This window comes from Xenopus tropicalis, chromosome 1, assembly GCF_000004195.4.
Source record: "Xenopus tropicalis strain Nigerian chromosome 1, UCB_Xtro_10.0, whole genome shotgun sequence".
In the NCBI taxonomy this organism is placed as follows: Eukaryota; Metazoa; Chordata; class Amphibia; order Anura; family Pipidae; genus Xenopus; species Xenopus tropicalis.
In genome coordinates, this window is record NC_030677.2 from 127,115,386 (window position 1) to 127,137,197 (window position 21,812).

Here is a 21,812-nt window from a genome sequence, read left to right on the forward strand (position 1 = left end):
AAAATCCACTTTGAATGCTTCATTGTACTAGAGCAGGGATTCCCAACCTTTTATACCTGTGAGCCACATTCAAATGGAAAAAGTGTGGGGGAGCAACGTAAGCATGAAAAAGGTTTCTGTGGTGCCAATAAAAGCAATAATTGGCGATTTAATAGCCCCAATGTGGACTGGCAGCCTATAGAAGGCTCTGTTTGGCATTATACTTGGTTTTTATGCAGCCAAAACTTGCCTCCAAGCCAGAAATTCAAAAATAAGCACCTGTTTTGAGGCCATGGGGAGCAACATCCAAGGGGTTGGGGAGCAACATGTTGCTCACGAGCCACTGGTTGGGGATCACTGTACTAGAGGGTACTTAAAGATAATGCGTGATAATCTGTCGATTGTAGCTTTACAGACAGTGGACCTTACAACATGACGATGGCCTTAACCATTCCAGTAAATCCACCATGGAGTGGCTGAAAAAATTATATAAATGGTTCTGGAATAGCCAAGTCAATACCTGGATCTAAATCCCATTAAAATGCTGTGGTGGGTTTTGAAATGAGCTGTGCCTGTAAGAAATCCCTCAAACATAGCACAGCTGAAAAACTTTTGCATGGAGGAGTGGGGAAAAACTTATGAAAGTTAAAACATGCACAGCTTGTAAAGACTCAAAATGTATCTAGGTCAGATTCTTTATCGCCCTTTTAAGAATATTTTAGTGGAGAAAATATGACATTATTTTCATTAGTCAGATCAGTGTAATAGATTAGATGCATATCATATGGGGGTCCTCTTACATGCTTGTACCTGTTTTTTTTTTAAATGTAAACTCAAAAACAAAGAATAGAACTAGTTTGTACAAATGTTCTTTGATAATGCGAACATATTCATTAAATTAATGCACAGTAAATTTTAACATTAGAGTAACTATGTAACTATGAATCAAATCACAGCATGTGGTATATTGTCTGCTTGATTTTTATACAGAATAAATAATTACACACATTGCTATGTAAAGAATTTTACTGCCTCATACAGCTTACATCTTAGAAACTTAGAAACTAAATATGAATATAAGGACACCTGCCATTGATTCCTACATGAATTTTTGTGGGGTAAAAAAAAAACAAAACACTGGTGTACCAAAACCATATGAAACTCTGGCTGCTGCAATATAAGCACCCGTATGTGTATTATGTCCCCCTAACAGTATGGAGACTGTAGAAAAGCATATAAATCAACAACACCTATGCAGAACTGAAAATACAATAAAATGGCTAACAATGCAATTAAACCTCTAAAAATGCACAAAAATCACCAAAAATGTAATATAATTACCGTATATACTCGAGTATAAGCCGATCCGAATATAAGCCGAGGTACCTAATTTTACCTAAGAAAACTGTAAAAACGTATTGACTCGAGTATAAGCCTAGGGTGGGAAATGCAGCCGCTACTGCTAAGTTTCAATAATCAAATTATTTAATAAAAGGACACTCAGCGTGACCCCTGTGAATTCTACATAAATATATAATGTTGGCAGCTGCAGATTAATTCCTCTGTGCCCTTCCCTTTGCATGATGGGTAATGTCCCTTGCTCTGATGGATCCTTCCAGCTTTGTGTCTGCTTGTCAGGTACATTAAAGCTGGTCACAGAGAGCAGTCCTGTGTGTTAGGTCCCGATTTAGTCACAAGGGAACCACATGCAGACCCATCAGATGAGGATATCATCTGTGGCCTAATGAGGCCTTCACCAACACCAATCTCTTTGTGGCTTGCCCACCTAATGTATGCTGTAAATTTGTTACTATTTATGCTGACTAGCGATGTGGAGATGCAAGCAAGTAAGAAATGCAAATGGTGACTGATAGATTTATCTGACTCTAAGCAAAGGTTTCTCACAGAAAGTATATACTTAGCTGATTACCTGTCCCACCGGCGCATTTGATCTTTTGCAGAGATTATGACTTGGATTCATTCTCAGGACGTTGCTTTTATTAATGTTCCCCCCTTTGCTTTACTCTCCGTGACTTGTACCAGCAATTAGAAGCTCGAAGCTCCATCAGATTCACTGCTTGTTCGACATAATAATAAAAGGTAATAGGTACCGGCGCATCCCTTACAGGTAATAGGTACCGGCGCATTCGTAGCGCGAGCACGCATATACGTCGTGCCCGCGCGACATGTGTGCGTGCTCCCGCTACGGATGCGCCGGTTACGTATACCTGTAAGGGATGCGCCGGTACCTATTACCTGTAAGGGATGCGCTGGTACCTATTATTATGTCGAACAAGCAGTGAATCTGATGGAGCTTCGAGCTTCTAATTGCTGGTACAAGTCACGGAGAGAAAAGCTAAGGGGGGGAAGATTAATAAAAGCAACGTCCTGAGAAGGAATCCAAGTCGGAATCACTGCAAAAGATCAAATGCGCCGGTCGGACAGGTAATCAGCCACTGCACTTACTATTTGACTCGAGTATAAGCCGAGGATTCCTTTTTTAGCACATTTTGAGTGCTGGAAAACTCGGCTTATACTCGAGTATATACGGTACTGAAATAACATACAAAGGTATTGCACAGTGCAGTTAGCGAATATGCTATTTGCAACGGCAATAAAATCATCTTTTCAGCCAGAAAAAATCCACAATGCAATAAAAAAACAGCCACAAAATTGTGTGTGTGTACACTTGGCAAATTATGCGTTGTGTGCAAGTATGTGTGAGTGTTGTGAATGTGTAAAAGCCCCCCGATCCGCAAAAATGTATGTGTGTGTGGGTAAGTGTAAATGTAAGTGTATATTAGTGTGTGTTTGTGTGTGTAACACAAACCTGGGGTAGCAGACAGGCAGATCTGTCTGGAGGAGGAGGAAGGTCCAGGGAATGAAGAAGAAGGCATCTGCAGGGAGAATCCAGTGAGTGGGCAGCGCTGGGGGGGTCCAGATAGTGCAGGCAACAGCCCCGTGGACGCCCCCATTCGTGACCCCCTTCCCCCGTGCATTCATTTAAACTTACATATGGAGTAACGGGAAGAGGTCCCCATTGCTCTGTATGTGAGCAAAGTTTTAGTGAGGCATGCTGCCCTAGGCCCAGGCTAACTTGCAATGTCGAGATATACTGCACATGTGATTGGGGGTTGGAAATAATATTAATGAAGAACTCAACCCTAAATATGAATATAACAATATTGTAATGATCTCTATTATATACTAAACTCAGAGCTGTCAACCTGACAGCACTGGTACTTGGGGGGAATGCAGCTTGCCAAAATTTACCTCACTGGTACAGATTTGTCTAGCCCTCATATATTGTCCCTTAAGGATCCCATTCTTTACTTATGGGTGTTGGAAACTATCCATTCTTATTAAGTTATTTCTATCTGTGGGTTTACGGTATAATTTAGTACATAGCTTCCCTCCTTGCTTGTATATGGTAGTGTCCAAGAAATGAATAGAGCATCCAGATAGTTCTCTCGTGGCTTTTATTGTTACAGGAGAAAATTAAGTTCAGAGATTTGCTTTGGTTTGCTTCCTTTCTGATAGGAATGTATATTGCAGTTTCAGGTTCTAGAATAGGAAAGGCTTTGAGCAATTGTCCAAATATCATGACATGAATGGACATTTGTGAAGTATGGACTTGGTGTTCGAATTCTGCAAAGTGGAATTTGGTGTTGCATTTGTATAAATTGTATGTTCTTATACCCAATCTACACTAAGGGGAGGGGCTTGAGTGGGCCCTTGTAAACTGATCACTATATTGTTTGATGTCCCTTGATAAAGGCCAGGTGATCCTGAAACATGTTGTGATTCACATAATAAAGGTATTCGCAGGTTTATAATCACATGGTGTCAGCAGTTTTTGTCATTTGAATTTTGGGTTAGAAGCACACTGAAGGGAACTACAGAACCAGACTAAGTCCCAAGTTTTAAATATCTAATTGCACTGGTTTCTGAGCTGAAATGTACTAATAATCTGTATTACTTACTAATCAGCCTTATAATGTGACATTTATACTGTGTGTATATATATATATATATATATCTATTTATATACACTGCTCAAAAAAACAAGGGACCACAAAAATAAGACATTGTAGATCTGAATGAATGAAATATTCTTATTAAATACTTCATTCTTTACATAGTTGAATGTGCTGACAACAAAATCACACAAAAATTCAAATCAATGGAAACCAAATTTATCAACCCATGGAGGTCTGGATTTGGAGTCACACTCAAAATTAAAGTGGAAAAAACACTACAGGCTGATCCAACTTTGATGTAATGTCCTTAACAAGTCAAAATGAGGCTCAGTAGTGTGTGTGGCCTCCACGTGCCTGTATGACCTCCCAACAATGCCTGGGCATGCTCCTGATGAGGTGGCGGATGGTCTCCTGAGGGATCTCCTCCCAGACCTGGACTAAAGCAACCACCAACTCCTGGACAGTCTGTGGTGCAACGTGGCATTGATGGATGGAGCGAGACATGATGTCCCAGATGTGCTCAATTGGATTCAGGTCTGGGGGATGGGCGGGCCAGTCCATAGCATCAATGCCTTTGTCTTGCAGGAACTGCTGACACACTCCAGCCAAATGAAGTCTAGCATTATCTTGCATAAGGATGAACCCTGGGCCAACCGCACCAGCATATGGTCTCACAAGGAGTCTGAGGATCTCATCTCGGTACCTAATGGCAGTCTGGCGAGCACATGGAGGGCTGTGCAGCGCCCCAAAGAAATTCCACCCCACACCATTACTGACCCACTGCCAAACTGGTCATGCTGGAGGATGTTGCAGGCAGCAGAACGTTCTCCACAGCATCTCCAGACTCTGTCACTTCTGTCACATGTGATCAGTGTGAAACTGCTTTCATCTGTGAAGAGCACAGGGTGCCAGTGGCGAATTTGCCGATCTTGGTGTTCTCTGGCAAATGCCAAACATCCTGCACAGTGTTGGGCTGTAAGCACAACCCCCACCTGTGGACGTCGGGCCCTCATACCACCCTCATGGAGTCTGTTTCTGACCATTTGAGCAGACACATGCACATTTGTGGCCCGCTGGAGGTCATTTTGCAGGGCTCTGGCAGTGCTCCTCTTGTTCCTCCTTGCACAAAGGCGGAGATAGCGGTCCTGCTGCTGGGTTGTTGCCCTCGTACGGCCTCCTCCACGTCTCCTGATGTACTGACCTGTCTCCTGGTAACGCCTCCATGCTCTGGACACTACGCTGACAGACATAGCAAACCTTCTTGCCACAGCTCGCCTTGATGTGCCATCCTGGATGAGCTGCACTACCTGAGCCATTGGTGTGGGTTGTAGACTCCGTCTCATGCTACCACTAGAGTGAAAGCACCGCCAGCATTCAAAAGTGACCAAAACATCAGCCAGAAAGCATAGGAACTGAGAAGTGGTCTGTGGTCACCACCTGCAGAACCACTCCTTTATTGGGGATGTCTTGCTAATTGCCTATAATTTCCACCTATTGTCTATTCCATTTGCACAACAGCATGTGAAATTGATAGTCAATCAGTGTTGCTACCTAAGTGGACAGTTTGATTTCACAGAAGTGTGACTGACTTGAAGTTACATTGTGGTGTTGAAGTGCTCCCTTTACTTTTTTGAGCAGTATATATATATATATATATATATATATATATATACAGTATACTGTGAGTTGGTCAGTAAGTGACAGCAGCACAGAGCATATGCAAGGAATCAGCAAAAAAGAAGATGGGGAGCTTCTGGGGGCATCTTTAGAGGCACAGATCTTCCCTGCTTAAGGGCTGTGGTTGCCTTGGGTTATGTACAAGATTTCTACCCTCCTCCTTTAGTTAAAGTAGAATGCAAGTCAAAATTTAAAAAGCATACTGCCCAATAGTCCTCCTATTGTTTAGTAAAAACACCACACTTTTGGCTCACCTAATCAAATATTTACTCAGTCACACTTACTTCACATTTTCTAGAACAGGCAGCCATCTCTAAAAAGGTATTCTCCCTTCCTTTCCCTCCTTGCTTCATACTGCACATGTGTTTCATTCCCTCCCCCCCCCCCCCTCTGCCAGATCTGCTTCTGATTGGCTGGTGGGCATGTGTAGCTCAGAACAGGAGACAGAATCAAGTTACACACATGCTCAGAGAATAGGAAGGCTGCCGCTGGCACCTACAGGAAGGACAGAGAGATTTCAGTGATGTCACTGTAGTCTTCACACTGCTGTAGGCTGCCAGCACCATATCTCAGAGAAGCAAGCAGGGATCTGGGAATTTAGATATGCAGTAAGTACTTAAAAAGAATGCCTTTAGACTTACTTTTAATTTATATTAACCTTTCATTGTCCTTTAAGCTTTAGTTCTCCTTTAACTGAACCTCAGATTTATCTTATCTATTCTAATTAATTGAAGTTACAATTAATATCAATTAATTTTGTTCCATTCAGGATTGATAAATAACCATGATTTTATATCTAGATGTTTTCCTAAACAATTTCATTTTTCTACCGATATAATAATAATAATTATTGTCATGGAAGAAAGTTAAGTATAAATCTATAAATACAAACACACGTCAGAAAACCACACATGTCATCTTTCTCAGTTTGTAACCAGTTAAAATGTACATCATTGCCACACATATACTGCGTCATGGATTTACCATTCAGTTTAATATACGTTGTAATTAATTTAGATACTGTTAGACTTCCTATATTAGTGAGTAAACACAGTTATTCTATTAATTATCAGATCATTATTTTCCCACATGAGACTTGTTATCAGCACCTGAAAACCATCTTCATTTCTAACAAGGCAAGAAAATATAAAGTACTTAGAAAGAAATGCAATCATATCTTTATTTAAAGGTAACGCCTGGCTACATCCATTGTATTTTCGAAGCATAAATCAAAGATTTAATTTTGTAGAATTTTTGGAAATTCAAATGTTGGGATAATTCAAGCACCATTTGATCTGGGGTAAATCTGGTTCTACTAATGGCAAAAGACAACTTACCAGGAAGCAAGGGCACTCTCCACACTAAAATATGGCTTTTAAAGGAGACACATAGGATAAAAAACTCTAATCTTGTAGGCAATTATAATTAATATATGGTGCTGGTTTCACTTTGGGCTAAAAATTAATACTATCTGTAAAAATGGCCCCTTTATTGGAGCTCCCTATAGATCCTTTGAGGTCCCTGTCCTTTTTTCAAATAAGGGATAGGCATGTCCTAAGAAACACAGTAGGAGGGGGATAGCCAATCACAGATCTGCAGTCATACAAGCAAAGACAGGTTTTAGTTCCCTGTCAGGTCAGCTTAGCTGTGTGCAGTGTGCAGTGTGCTGAGTACCGCCAGCCCCCCTGCAACACCCTTGGATAGGAGGCAACAGGAAGTGGAAAATATGAGCGAAGAAACATTCCTTCTATTGTTAGATGAGTACAATTCATTGGCACAATATTGATTTTTATGCAATATGTCATTATCATCAATATAAGGACCAGGAGGGGTAGCATTTGCCATCTTTGATAAATGCTGTTTAAAGATGTAGGTGGAGTGGTTGAATATAAGAAGTGAAGGACAGAGCAGAGCAGAATGAAAGATAGCTCCAAGGCACCAGGCCTGGAGTTGGAGTGATAATAGAGTCATTAATGACAATAGACTTTCTTGGATGCTATGGGTGTTGAATGGGGAAAAGACAAGCAAGAAGAAATCCAAGTTAAGAGATTTTGATCAGAAAACGAGAGATATATTTAAGTATTGTCAGCATAGAGGTGGTATTAAAAGCCATATGCATTGATTATTTTGCCAAAGGAGGTAGTATACAGGGAAAATAATATGGGGTCTAGGTCATAGATTGTGGAACCCCAACAGAAAGACATTAAAAGAGTTAACACAGGACAGGACAGTATCATGAAGCCAAAGAAAAGGATCGACTGGAGGAGGAGGAGAGGGTAATCAACAGTGTAAAAAGCTGCTTAGAAATGGTGTTTTTCTGATATAAGGTCATTAGTTAGATGTGTTAGGGCAATGTCAGTGGAATGTTGTGGGCTAAAGTCAGTAAAATAACTACAGTATCTATACAGCAGAACTCACGACCATAGGCGGATGCCAGGGACAGGGGGCCTGAATCATTGTGGGGTCTGCTGTATGGTTCACCATTCCTGGCCACTTCTGTCACTTTAAATTACCCGCCAATCACAAAGAAGCCAGCAGGAAGGCAGACAGGGGAAAGACAGAAAAGGGGGTCTGAAGATTTTTATTGTGAGAGTGGTGGCTCTGTCAGGTTATACTTCTGCCTAAAGTCAGATTGTAAATGGGTCAAGCAAGTCATGGTTAGAAAAGAAAAATGTCAGATGGTAGTATATTAAGTGCTTGAGTAGTTTAACCATAAAGGAAAGAGGGCTGTCTTGTGCTAGCTTCACACACAATGGCACTACCTTACATCCTAGAGAAACAGTATCATGACAAGTAGATTCACAAATAATATAAAGGAGACACTAGTGTTTAACAAATTTATATATATTTAAATATATAAATTAGTCCTAGTATGCCAGCATTCAATCCTCAATATTCTGTGCGGTGCACAACCAAAATAAATGTAGTTAATAGCGATGGATCAGCACTCTCTTAATTCAAAAAAATCATTTTATTACAACATAGTGAAAAAAATATATACCGGTATATACATGTACATTTTCCATTAATATCTAGGGTTGATAGGGCTGTTTTAATAAATAAACATAAATAAACTTTTGACAGAAACAACCGGCTGAGGTGGCAGACCCTTCATTTTAATCAACTGGAAGAGCAGTGCAGCTGCATCAGGCACAACATAACCTTGCAACCACAATGACACAAGAGTTCTGAGGAAAAATGCTGCATTATGTGAAAAATATTGCTTAAAATTGCACATTGCTTACTGCACTTGCAGTCATAGATTACCCCTCATGCCAAATTCAGTAAGTGCATAATTTTCTTCACATATTGAAGTCCACATGCTTGAGAGTTTTTCTATCACAAATTTCTTGAGGTAGTCAATGTTTTTCCCAGAAAGAAAGGTAGGTTGAGAAAAGTAAATTAATATGAACCCCCACCTCCCCTGCCCCCCAAAAAATAGTTTTTACGGAAGTCAATAGGTTTGTGCACTTCTGCAAATACAGTGCACAGTCCTACTGGTTTCTGTAAGAAAAATTCTACTACAGCACACAAGGTGATGATGGAGAAATACTGCCATATGATACACCTGGCAAAAAGGTCCTGGGGGATAGCACTGGGCAGCGGGGGAGCCCACAATTAAATGCTGTTACCTAAAAAGCAGCCCTGAGTGTTAAATCAAATATACCAAAGCACTCTTAATTTGGTAGTAGATATATAAACTGCCAATTCAAGGAACAAGGAATGCAAGCAGAGGCTTATCCTATCCTGCATTGTTACCATTCTATCAAATATAATTTTTCCCATCCATGTCTGTAAATTGTGTTCCAAGTGGCAGCCACAATGCCTAGGTTATTTTATATACAGCTATGGGATCCATTATCCAGAATGTTTGGGACCTGGGGTTTTCCGGATAAGGGGTCTTTCTGTAATTTGGATCTCCTACCTTACGTCTGCTAAAAACATCATTTAAACAGTAATTAAACCCAATAGGATTGTTTTGGCTCCAATAAGGATTAATTATATCTTAGTTGGGATCAGTTGGGATTACAAGGTACTGTTTTATTATTGCAGAGAAAAAGGAAATCATTTTTAAAAACGTGTATCATTTGATTACAATGGAGTATATGGGAGATGATCTTTCCGTAATTTGCAACTTTCTGGATAAGGAGTCTGATACCTGTACTACAAAAAAGCTGTAATTTGTATACTATTTCTTATAACAGTAGACAGTTTAAAAGCTCCGTGCACCTTGATATAAGAGATATTACAACAACATTTCTGTGCCCATAAAAAAAAAAACAAAAGAAGGTGACTGCATATAAGTGCCTATATTCCCTGCAAATATGTTTAATTTCTTGTGATAGTATTTCTCTAAACTGCAGCTTTTCTAATATGATGTTGCTGTAATTGTGTATTTAATGCTGTGTTTAATGCTGTGTCTAGTGTAAGGTCTAATCTGCATTAAGCCACTTTCAAAAAGACAATAGCATGCTATACAGCCATCATTTTATTCTGATTGTTATAAAGATTTAAAATGGCATATAGCGTTTTCATGTGAACAAATAAATGAACATTTTTAGGTACAGCATAGATAACACATTACCATTTGTAAAATGTATCTGATTATTGTGCATCAGTTAAAACATTATTTCAAGCATCTATGTGGAAGATTTGTTGCTTTATCTTACAAAATAAATTCTAAATTCTGTCACTATGGTGGTAAGTCTGGTGTACTTAGTGAGAATGCCCATTAATAGTTTCATTCCTAACTAATAATATATATACACTTTTCCATTTCAAATGAAGTACCACAAATTTCCCAGTGAATAGTGACTTTCTTTAGGTAATGGCTATCAAGAAGCTGAAAAAAAATAATAAGTACTGTCATTAATACACGACTGTCTCATCTGTTGATTGGTCAGTCTGGTGTACTTTGTGAGTGAGAATGCCCATTAATAGTTTCATTACTAATAAATTATACACTTTATGTACACACTTCTTTAGGTAAGGGCTATCAAGAAGCTGAAAAAAAAATAATAAGTACCGTCATTAATACACGAATGTCTGTTGATAGGTACAAGTTTTATGTGAGTGAAGGGCTGCAGATAAATAGGAGTGGGGATGGCAGAAGGGAGGGGGGTCGGCTCGTTGAGTCACAGAGAGAGAGCAGTAAGGGGGTATATAAGGAAAGGAAAACTAGAAAGCAGACACACTACATGGGCAACAAGTGTCTAACTCTCAGGGCAGAGAAGAACACAGCACCAAACCGAGCCCAGCACTTACTCGCTGCAGTAGCAGGCACAGAACTCTCCTAAAGGCAGAGAGAGAGCCGAATACTCTCCCTTCCAGCACAGACACCAACAGGAAAAGCGCGGGAAGTTGGCAGCTGCTGTAGGTGTGAGGGCGGTGGAGAGAGACCGCACAAGTAAGTAGAGACTCAATCCTATATTATATAAGTGCCAGCACCGAGAGATGGCGCAGTTGCGAGGAGCCGCTATGTGCGCAACGTTGCTGCTGGTCGCTCACCTGCTCGGGGAGATGAGTGCCCAAAGAAGCCCGGGAGCCGCCGGGGAGTATGGAGTAAAGCTGTGCGGCAGGGAGTTTATCCGAGCTGTGATTTTCACTTGCGGCGGATCCAGATGGAAGAGACTGTCGGTGGCGAAGGAGGAGAGCGGAGAGAGGAGGCGGGACGTTCCAACGCACTGGGGCAGGGGAGCAGGTGAGTGGCAACATCTGGTTAGTAATATTGTGCTTATTGGATTTCTGTCATTTTTAAGGAGAGGTATTTATTAATGAAATTACTACTGAAAGCTGTATCTGTCACTTTTCTGCACTACTGGTTCTGACTTTTGAAACAATTTAGCAGAAGCTAGCTTTCCTTTATCCAAGACTGCACTCTTCACAATCCTTTGCATGCCTACTCACAGCTCTCATAATCAGCTGGATTCCACCACAACTGTATGAGAATAGAAGGGGGCAAACCATCCTACTTAAATATTTACACTTTTATCATGCAGACAGTAATAGTTTGAGACATTTCAGGGTTGGTCTTCATCTTCTGGATTTTTGAATGATTTAGTGTATGGTTTAGCAGCTCTCCAGGTTGGAATTTTAGCAGCTATCTGGTTGCTAGAGCCCAATTTTTGCTAGCAACCAGGTAGTGGTTTGAATGAGAGTCTGCAAGATAAAGGAGAAGGGTCTAAATAGAAAGATAAGAAATACAAAGTAACAATACATAGTTTGGCTGATGTGGTTGGTAAAACACATTTGAAGCTGCAAAAAGGCAGAAGAGGAGGTTTATAAAAAAAACCCAATAAAATAAAAATGATGGCCAACTGAAAAGTTGATAAGAATAGGAAAATTTATAACATACTAAATAAGGTAAAGGTAAACTAACCCTTTAACATGTTTTTTTATGTAAAAAAACAAATTGAAGTTCCTCTTCAATGTTGAGGTTGGTACATGCTATAATGATACAAACATGTACAAAATGTTATATTGTATATATATCTGAGCTCCAAGTGTAGAAGCTGCAGCAGGACAGGAACAGGAAGCTGCATCTTGAACATTAAAGAGGGCATAAAGTGTCAAAAACAATGCTTTGCCTTTGTGTTAAGCATCTAATAAAAAGGACAAGAAGGTGCTGAATGTCAGTAGGTGCCAGTAACAGGTGCTGTGGTCTCATGGTTCAGCTTTCTTCTTCTTCTTGGTCCTTCTGCATACAGGGGAACTAGGGTGGGGACACTGTAATTACAAGTATGGAAACTCTTTGTATCCTGCATGTCAGTTAGAAGAGAAGACACATCTACTGCCCATTTCAGCTCAGACACAGAAGAAGCCATTTTTTCTCCTGTGCTGATCAAAGAATACTGTGAGAATACTGTGTTAAGCCAGCATTACATTAAAGTATATTATTGTATTGAACAGGGTGATACAATGTGTTCTATGACTGCTATGACAGGTGTACCTATAGTGAAAGCAGACCCTGTGACTGCTGGGGCCCAGGAGGTATAGGATGCCAATAAGGGCACTAACTGACAGGCAAATTCACTAACTAGTTACAAAAATTGTCTTATTTTAACAGTTTTGCAGGCCATACAGTTATTTTGTACTGGGGATCAATAGCTATTAATCATGACCCTGATGAAGAAATCCCCTGGGCCCAACACCTCAGTCATCTATAGTAAAATAGGTTCATGGAGGAAAAGAGGACGAGATCATTGTTTACCATCATTCATTATCATCATTCCTTTGCTCCATCTATGCTGTACATCGTGTGTGTTGCTTGTGACTTCAGAGGAACTGCTAAGGGCTGAGGGATTCTCTTGGCTGCTTAAAAACTTGCTGCAGTTGTTTAGAATGCTATTTTTCTTGTTTGCATTCTTTTTAGACTAATTTTCATATACATCTTTTATCATCATAAAGCTAGAAATATGTTTTATATGATTAAAAAAGAAAATTAAGTTAAATTGCAAAAGTACTCAAAGGCCAATTGCCTTTTTTGGGGGGTGGGGGGGGGTGGGGTTATGTCTCCTATCAGTTATATTATTCTTCCATGGTTTTTTAATGAATTCCTTTAAAAAACAGCTGGCAACTTTGTATAGAGTGTTGTTCCAGTTTGTGGCCGGCTTTAGAACATAGGCACTAAACTGTTACCAATAGCAACCAATTGTTGGGCTTCAATAAATTCAAAGTAAAAGCAAAGATCTCATATAAAGAACTGCAGTGGAACCCTTTGGCATCAATAGTAGCAGCCCTTTTGCCAAAGATTCTAAGTATATTTAGGTTTCACAGTTAGGAGGGTTTTATTCATTGCCAGGAACTTTTCAATCCAATCAGCAAGTTTGCTGTTTATATATGACAGATGTAGACAATTTTTAATACTTCAGCAGTAGTGCTTTTTTTTTTTGTCCAGACATATTGGGCTGAAATTGCCATAGTACCCTGAGACTTTGTAGCGATTCACTTTTCATGTCTACCTGAAATTCGCCTGGAAAAAACATAACTTTTACCATTGGGATATATGTTAAAAAAAGGGCCCTACAATTCCTTCTCAGCCATTGGGAGAATTCTTTTGAAGTTATTTTAGATTTAAAAGTATGCCTGGTGTATTTCTCAGTCATGCTCAGTGGCAGAACTGCCAGGGATGCAATTGCACTCCAGCCGACACCCAAGTCTTCTTGTTGTTTACCCTTTCCCCATTCTGCCCATATTGTTGTGCATTTGATAATTAAACTGCATCTGGTTTTGTTTTTGAACAGACACCATGCAGGACTCACTAAATGAAGAAATGAATCAATTAAAGTTACTGCCATTGTCAGGATCTCGCGTGGAACAGCTTCAGAATGCTGACTTCCCCTTGAAGGATTCTTTGAACGCATATGATGACTACCAAGATTATTTACCCATGACTGATGACTTTAGTAATTATGTTAGACAAGTGGAAGAAGCTACTCGAAAAGCTCAAGGTGCATCAGAAATCCAGGCTCGCTCAGAGTCAGACGGATACCCTTGGATCAAAGTCCCTAGACGAAGGAGGGAAATGAATATTGGCGTGGCAGGCATATGCTGTAAATGGGGCTGCACCAAAGCAGAAATCAGCACCTTATGCTAAGGTGAAAAGCAGAATAATATTTATGCACTTCTGTATCTTGTCTACAGTGTTCACAGACTCCATGCCATTAATATGGATTATCCAAATTAGTATTTTACATAGAGTGATGAAACAAAACACTGGGTTGGTCTTGTATTTTTATGAAGTCATCACAGAGCTTAGTTGTTAATATTTAGTTTTCATTGTCAATAAAAGTATTTCTTGATGCTCTAATTATGCTAATGGCATATTATTCAACAAAAAAATTTTTGTTTAAATTGCAGTGTGTGGGTTTACAAAAATGTATGACTTAGGTCAACAGTTAGTACAGCTAAGTAAACGATGTGTTGGTGTAAGTACGGGATTGGGCTCTGGGGACGACAGTAGTGCAATTGACAGTATTCATTTATAATACCAAACTGAGCTGTTGAAATTTGCCTGAGAATAGTTTACTATTACATTATGCTTCCAAAAATAAGGGAACAAAATGGCTTTGTGAAGTGTCAACCGTTTAGGTGAGATCACGGGCTCCAGTTACATCAGTTTCACTAAGGGAGGATTGCTGGGCGTTCTATGGTGCTGAGCGCTGACGACATTACTGTATAGCCTCAGAAAGCAGCCAGTTTGGCTGAATGGTTCTAGAAAGATATAAAGAAGTGTTAACATTAAAGGTAATGTCCCACGGAGAGATTAGTCACCTGCTATAGATATGTGTTACCGCTGGCAACTAATCTCTCCATAATGTCCTTTCACCCGCAACAAAGGGAATTGCCAGTGGAAAGGCCTAAGCATCACTTCGGATGTTGCCTGTAGGAGGAAACTTTGTGCAACTTCGGAAAAAAACTCTTTATTGCAAGGAAAGGTATTTTGGAGAGATTAGTTGCCCGCGGTAGCAGAATATATAGCGGCTGACTAATCCCACCGTGGGACATTACCCTTAAAGTAATATTACCTCTATTATTACCTCTATTTTTACATATGTATGATACAATGACAACAACCTGTTCGTCCCACTATACTCTGTATAGCAAAAACCCAATATAATTATTGAAATTGGCTTTTTGAACCACACCAGTTACATGACTGGCACTGGGAAGGCCCTTTCCCGTTCCTGCCCCATAATGCCTGCCATTACAGAATTTCTTAGAGAGATGGGAGTGGAAGCTGACATGGAACTTGACAGGCTGGCTGTGCACCTCACTCTGGATAAAGAATCCAGTGCAAGGTGCACAGCACAGCATTAGAGGGTGCAGGCCAGCCCTGTCCTTACCACCTGCCATAGACAAAGATCCTTTATAATTTACACCACTACAACCCAGTGTTGTGAGAGCTATATAAACATCCTAAAACACCCAAAATGCTGTGAAATACTCCATGAAAGCAACCAGACACCAGGAAGATGGCTAAAGGTCAGCTACAATTTTTTGTTGGGACTTTGCAGGAACAGTGACACTGGCCTGTTGCTTGGGGGGACATTGAAATACTAATGCCCATTGATGGTCTATGGCTTGAGATGGAAACCAGTAAGAGCCATGGAAGTACAGCCAATAGCTATGACCTTTATTTTCATATTAGAAATTATGTTGCCTCAACTTATGACCTTAAAAGAAACTATACCCACAAACAATTTAGGTCTCTATATTGCATAAAGAAGCTCATTTGTGAAACCCTGCTTCATCTAAATAAGCCATTTTCATAAAAATATACTTTTCTTTTAGTAGTACGTGCCATTGGGTAATTCTAAAAACTAAGGGCCGCCCCATGGGATCATACGATTCATGGAGCACACAAACAAGCCAAGGCACACATACATTTTAGGTCACATCAGCCAATTAATGGGCATAGTTCTGTCTTTTACTCTTTTTTTCCTGTTACAGTTAGAGCTGCATTATTTCTGGTCATGTGATCTTTAATAGGGCAATTAATATGTTTAACTATCTATGATAAAACTATCTGTTGATTAAGTATTAAATATGGGGGGGGGGGCATATAGTTTTCAGTTAATCAGACCTAGCAGCAAATCTTGGTTTCACATTTGGCAGATAAAGTTAGTACCTAACTGGTTTTAGGTATTGTATAACAATTAGGAGGATGCTGGGGGACGGTTGTCCCAAGAAGCTGGCGTTAAAAAATAAAAACCAGCACACTGGAAACATTAGAATGGGCAAAACAGTTCAGCGATGTTGATTTGTTTCAATATATGTGATTACTAAAATGAGATACACAGAGACCTTGAGACAAGGTATGGTGCCAGCCAATGACCTCTGCCTTGCATATGAGAGATACAAGAATGATTTTCTAAAATAAGAAGTATGTTATTTGTGGATTTCTTCTTTATGTGTTTGGACACACTATAACAGAATGCAAGGAAACTTCTCAGTGTCCATTCTCCTATTCTGGAGAGGTCGGTTACCACACAGAGGTGTAACTATAGAGGAAGCAGATCTCACAGTTGTGGGGGTCGGCCCAGACCTTGAGGTCTGCTTCCTCTATAGTTTTAGAAACTATAGTACCTGGCCACCTGTCCTGCTTGTGTCTCCTGATCCTCAGCTGCTCTCCTACCTAAAAACAAGTGGGCAATATTGATGGGTAAATCTGTCCCGTCACTGGGCAGAACAAGCTGGGGGGGAGCAGAGGACACAAACGGGGTGGGTTAATATCGCTGTTAACCATATCACCCCTCTGCAGATTTTTTGGCAGGGGGCCTGGCACGTCTTAGTTATGCCACTGCTACCATTTTTTTTTTTTTTTAAATGCACCAGACCTTCACATGCAATCTCCCTGGGCCCCATACCACATAGCATTTATCTGGACTCTGAAAGCCACAAATATTTCAAGGAACATCCTCTTATCTGTGAGATGGCTGAAAACAATTTATTTTGTCGACTATAGACAAGCACTCAAATCTGTCTAAACAGTGAGGCAGTTTGGTTATTGGCCAAGCCAATCACAACATTTGGGCCCGGTGCTGTGAAGGTATGCTGCTGACCTGGCTGCTAATGCCATAGATTTTGGTCGTTTTAGGGTTTGGAAGTGATTGCTCAGTAGGAAAAAGAAAAAAAACAACTTTAGCACTGAAATGAAAAGAAGTCAATATGGTCCTCATGTTGGTTTGGTTTTCTGTACAGCTGTGCAGAACTGCATGGTAACCCCAAACAAATTATTTCTAGTAACTATGTTTTTACATTTTTAAAAAATGAATTTTTTTTTTATTAATGCTTTTCTTAATGCTAAAACATGGAACAGCAATAACAGCCTTGTAGAGAACAAAATGAATGTACGTATGGCATTAATTTTAAATTTAAAAGAACTAACACCCCCAACATGCAAAAGCCCCCATCCACTGCCCTCCATTGGCCCCCTCTCTGTAAAGTCTACTACATGGAAAAGTGTCCATCTGTAAACCTGAGATACAGTATAGACGCAGAGTAGCTCAACAGACACAATCATCTGCATCTTTGGATTTTCTTCTGTTGAATCACAGACACTGAGATTTCTGGCCTATTCGCAGAAGTAACCCTGAACACCCAAAAGCTCAGCGAACCGAGAGAAGGGCAGTGGAGGAGACTTTTGTTTGTGTGTGTGTGTGGGGGGGGGGGGGGGGGGGTTAGTTTTCCTTTAATAGAGAAAATAGGATTGTGCTAAAATTGGGACAGTTGGGAGGTATGGCTTAGGGCTCATTTGTAAAATGAACAAAACCGGAAAGTGGCATGGTTAAAACTTGATAGACATATTCAAATAGCAATGTGCTTAATATATACAGTTTGTAAAATTCTTTATAGCATCACCAGCAAGGTTGTCTGTGCCAATTGAAGGGAAGCAGATAAAGCCAGGCTGCACTTAGCCTTGTGAAGGCAAATATATTTTGGATTGTGCACGTTCTGCCACCTTGTGGTTATTTAGAGAGGAAACCTCAGATAATGAAATTGGCTTCTAATTTCCTGCTTAACTCTGATGAAAAAAATGAGTTTAAATGATTACATGCTAACTTATTGCATCTTAATCAATATAATGACTTTGCCCAGGGCATCATATAGAGATTAACATCAAGCAGTATAGAATTCCAGTATCATTTACTTTTTACTTTTAAGGCCTGGTTTGCGGGCAGTCATCATTTGATTCACGATTTTACTTTATATGTGACATCATTCTAAAAATCGAAAAACAGCATATAATTAAGTTCTGGGTAAGCATGAAACGCATTAAGATAAATGTAGGGTCAGTGAAGTTTTTAATGGATAATAATGGAGGAGTAATGATTAAAATTGTACTTACCCATTTTGGCTGCTATGGGTTTTCTGGGCACAACTGTATCAATTCAAATATCTGTGTTGCCTTCTGGTTGGTATCTAAGTAGGATATTACTGAATATACATTGGCAGCATTATTATATGAAGCAAAAAGTATATGCATCTATTTTTACCACGGTCAGTATAGAATAAGTAAAGTAAGGCTCTGCTAAAGAATATGGGGCACATTCATTCTTCTGTGTATGATTTTGGAAGCCTCCCATAGGACTCAATGGCACTCTGCAGCTCCAACCTGGCCCAAGGAAAGTCACAGTACCGAAGCTTGAATGAATCCGAAACTCGGCGCGACAATACGATTTTGTCGCGCAAATTTTGTCGCAAAGTACGAAAAAGTTGCGAAAAATACAAAAAAGTCATGCAAGGTACGAAATTGTCGCAAAAAAAATACGGTCATTACAAAAAAAACGCGTTCGGACGCATTCGGAGCGTTCGTGGATTAGTAAATGTGCCCCTATGTATTGTGATGAACCATTTAACAGAACACCACAAGAGATAAAGAGACACAGATAAAACATTTATTTTGGTTATAGGTCTACTGATAGTTTCTAAAACCGTTATCACTCTCTCATGTTGTCTGCCTTTTCATTGGTTATAAAATGCTCTTTCAATGTTGGCTGGGGACTTGGTGCATGGAAGACCTCACCTGAATATTTATATTCACATAATACATAGGGGCATATACAGTATATTATAGTGTGTATCCCAACATCACTGATGATGTTGCTCATAGCAACTAAATTTCAATGGAAACCTACAAGTTAAGAAACAAAAGCGAAGATCAGATTGCTATAGGCAACATCACCGGCAATATTGGCTTACAATATCTCCGGTTATACACTATAATAAATATGCCCCTTAGCATATAATATATACAGCTTGGGAAATAACCAGATTTGCTAGTCAGGAGGAAACACTTGCCATTTATATTTTTGTTCTGGAGCTGACATGGTTGGAATTTTAACAGTGACCTGGTTGCTAGACTAGCTAGATTTAACTAATCTAATGACCAGAGAGCTGTTTGGAAGACAGAATTGAAGAAAAGTGGAGGACCTTAATAGAAATATTATTTCATAAAGGGATCTCGTTCTCAGCCTGAAAATTATAGGCCTGTTAGTCTGACATCAACAGTAGGAAAGCTTTTGGAAGGGGTAATAAGGGATAGGATACTTGAATACATTGCAGTTCACAATACTATAAGTTTGTGCCAGCATGGTTTTATGCGTAACAGATCTTGCCAGACTAATTTAGTCGCCTTTTATGATGAGGTGAGTAGGAACCTCGATGCTGGAATGGCAGTTGATGTCATCTACTTGGACTTTGCTAAAGCGTTTGATACAGTACCTCACAGAAGGTTAATGATCAAATTAAGGAATATTGGCCTAGAACATAATATTTGTAATTGGATAGAGAACTGGCTGAAGGATAGATTACAAAGAGTGGTGGTAAATGAAACATTTTCTAATTGGACCAGTGTTATTAGTGGAGTACCTCAGGGGTCAGTCCTTGGTCCTTGGGCATAGAGAGTACTGTTTCTATTTTTGTTGACGACACTAAATTGTGCAAAACTATAAGTTCCAGGCAGGATGCTGCCGCTTTGCAGAGCGATTTGACAAAACTGGAAAACTGGGCAGCAAACTGGAAAATAAGGTTCAATGTTGACAAGTGCAAAGTTATGCATTTTGGTAGAAATAATATAAGTAAAGTAAGGCTCTGCTAAAGAATATGTGTTATGATGAACCATTTAACAGAACACCACAAGAGAAAAATAATGTTTTCTCACTGATAAAGAGACACAGATAAAACATTTGGGTTATAGGTCTACTGACAGTTTCTAAAGCCGTTATCACTCTCTCATGTTGTCTGCCTTTTCATTGGTTATAAAATGCTCTTTCAATGTTGGCTGGGGACTTGGTGCATGGAAGACCTCCCCTGAATATTTATATTCACATAATACATAGGGGCATATACAGTATATTGTAGTGTGTGTCCCAACATCTTACATATTGCAGCTTTCATTGTGGCTGTTACTGAGACAGCTTCACAAAGCTCTTTTTGTTTGCCTACTAAATTACTTAGTTAATCTGAAAAACCTTGTCTCTATAACAAGACACTTTGGGTTACAAATAAACTAACACCTTTTTGTGTTTTTACCTTTAATTAATCCCAGCTATCTGAGGTTTCAGAAAATACTCCTGCAATTATTTGTGATTGTGGGGAGGGGGGGTTAAACCGAGGAAAAAAGCACAAACTAGACTTTTAATTAATTACCCCCTAAGTTTAGCAAAGACAGTTTGGAGTAGTAATACTATACTATATGAACATTAAATATAACGTTTCCCAAGAAATTGGACACAGAATGAATACATTCAGGTGAAAAAATAGTCTGCTCTTTTGGTTTATTTGTATATTATATTGTATAGATATTCTTTAACATGCAGACTAAACCTGTACAGATAATCAAGCTATAGATTCCCAACCAGAAAACTGATATTTTTCGCTATGCACTCAATTTATCCAAAATTACTCCACCCACTTTATGGCTAATCACAACCCCTATTAAATTCATAAAGTGTTCTGGTCAAATTGGATTAGTTGTCAGCTATGACTTTAGGAGGATCTAAAATTTTTGAGATATTTTGTTACATACTTTATTTTACATAAGTTTTAATGGTCTTTCAAGTGTGTGCTTTGATATTAAATAATATTTAGCTATTTTTAATGCAGTAAATGATGCCAACCTGGACAAAACCTCCTGCAGGAAGTACCTCTAGGTCCCACTCAAGATAAGAATACTTTAAACATCAAAAAAATGTTTACACTTCTGTGTTTGTTATTGTGTGTGAAGAAAAAGGTAAATCAACATAATTCAAAATGTTTTTAGCTTAACATTTGTAGACATTGCCATGCCTGTAAATCCAAAGTGATGGTTCTTAAATCTTCTCTCAGATTTTGCTCCAAAGGTGCAATTTTTCCAGATACATACACCTACTCTTCAGTGAGGATAGCATTGTTAGATAAAGGGTAAGAAAACATATGACATACTATCATTTTACAAATTACACTATATGGCCAAAAGTTTTGAACCACCTGCCTGTCCAACCTCGCTTTAAAAAAACAATTGTTGGCATAATGAATGCAGACAGGTATTGTCCTCCTGCCATCTGTCACAACTAGACTTTTTAGTTAGACAGCCAAATGGTACAATTGCATTTATCGCTCTACAGCAGGGACCCCCAACCTTTTCTTTTATCCATGAGCCACATTCAAATGTCAAAAGTGATGAAAAAAGTT

The 21,812-nt window shown here is 39.4% G+C and overlaps 1 protein-coding gene across 1 annotated transcript; it reads left to right on the plus strand.

Annotated features, from left to right (window-relative positions):
- Positions 1-10,877: 10,877 nt before the first annotated feature.
- rflb (relaxin family locus B) lies at positions 10,878-14,445 on the plus strand. Its single transcript, NM_001079020.1, has 2 exons — positions 10,878-11,337; positions 13,880-14,445. The coding sequence occupies exons 1-2, from the start codon at positions 11,091-11,093 to the stop codon at positions 14,230-14,232; spliced, it is 600 nt and encodes a 199-aa protein (NP_001072488.1). The 5' UTR covers positions 10,878-11,090; the 3' UTR covers positions 14,233-14,445.
- Positions 14,446-21,812: the final 7,367 nt, after the last annotated feature.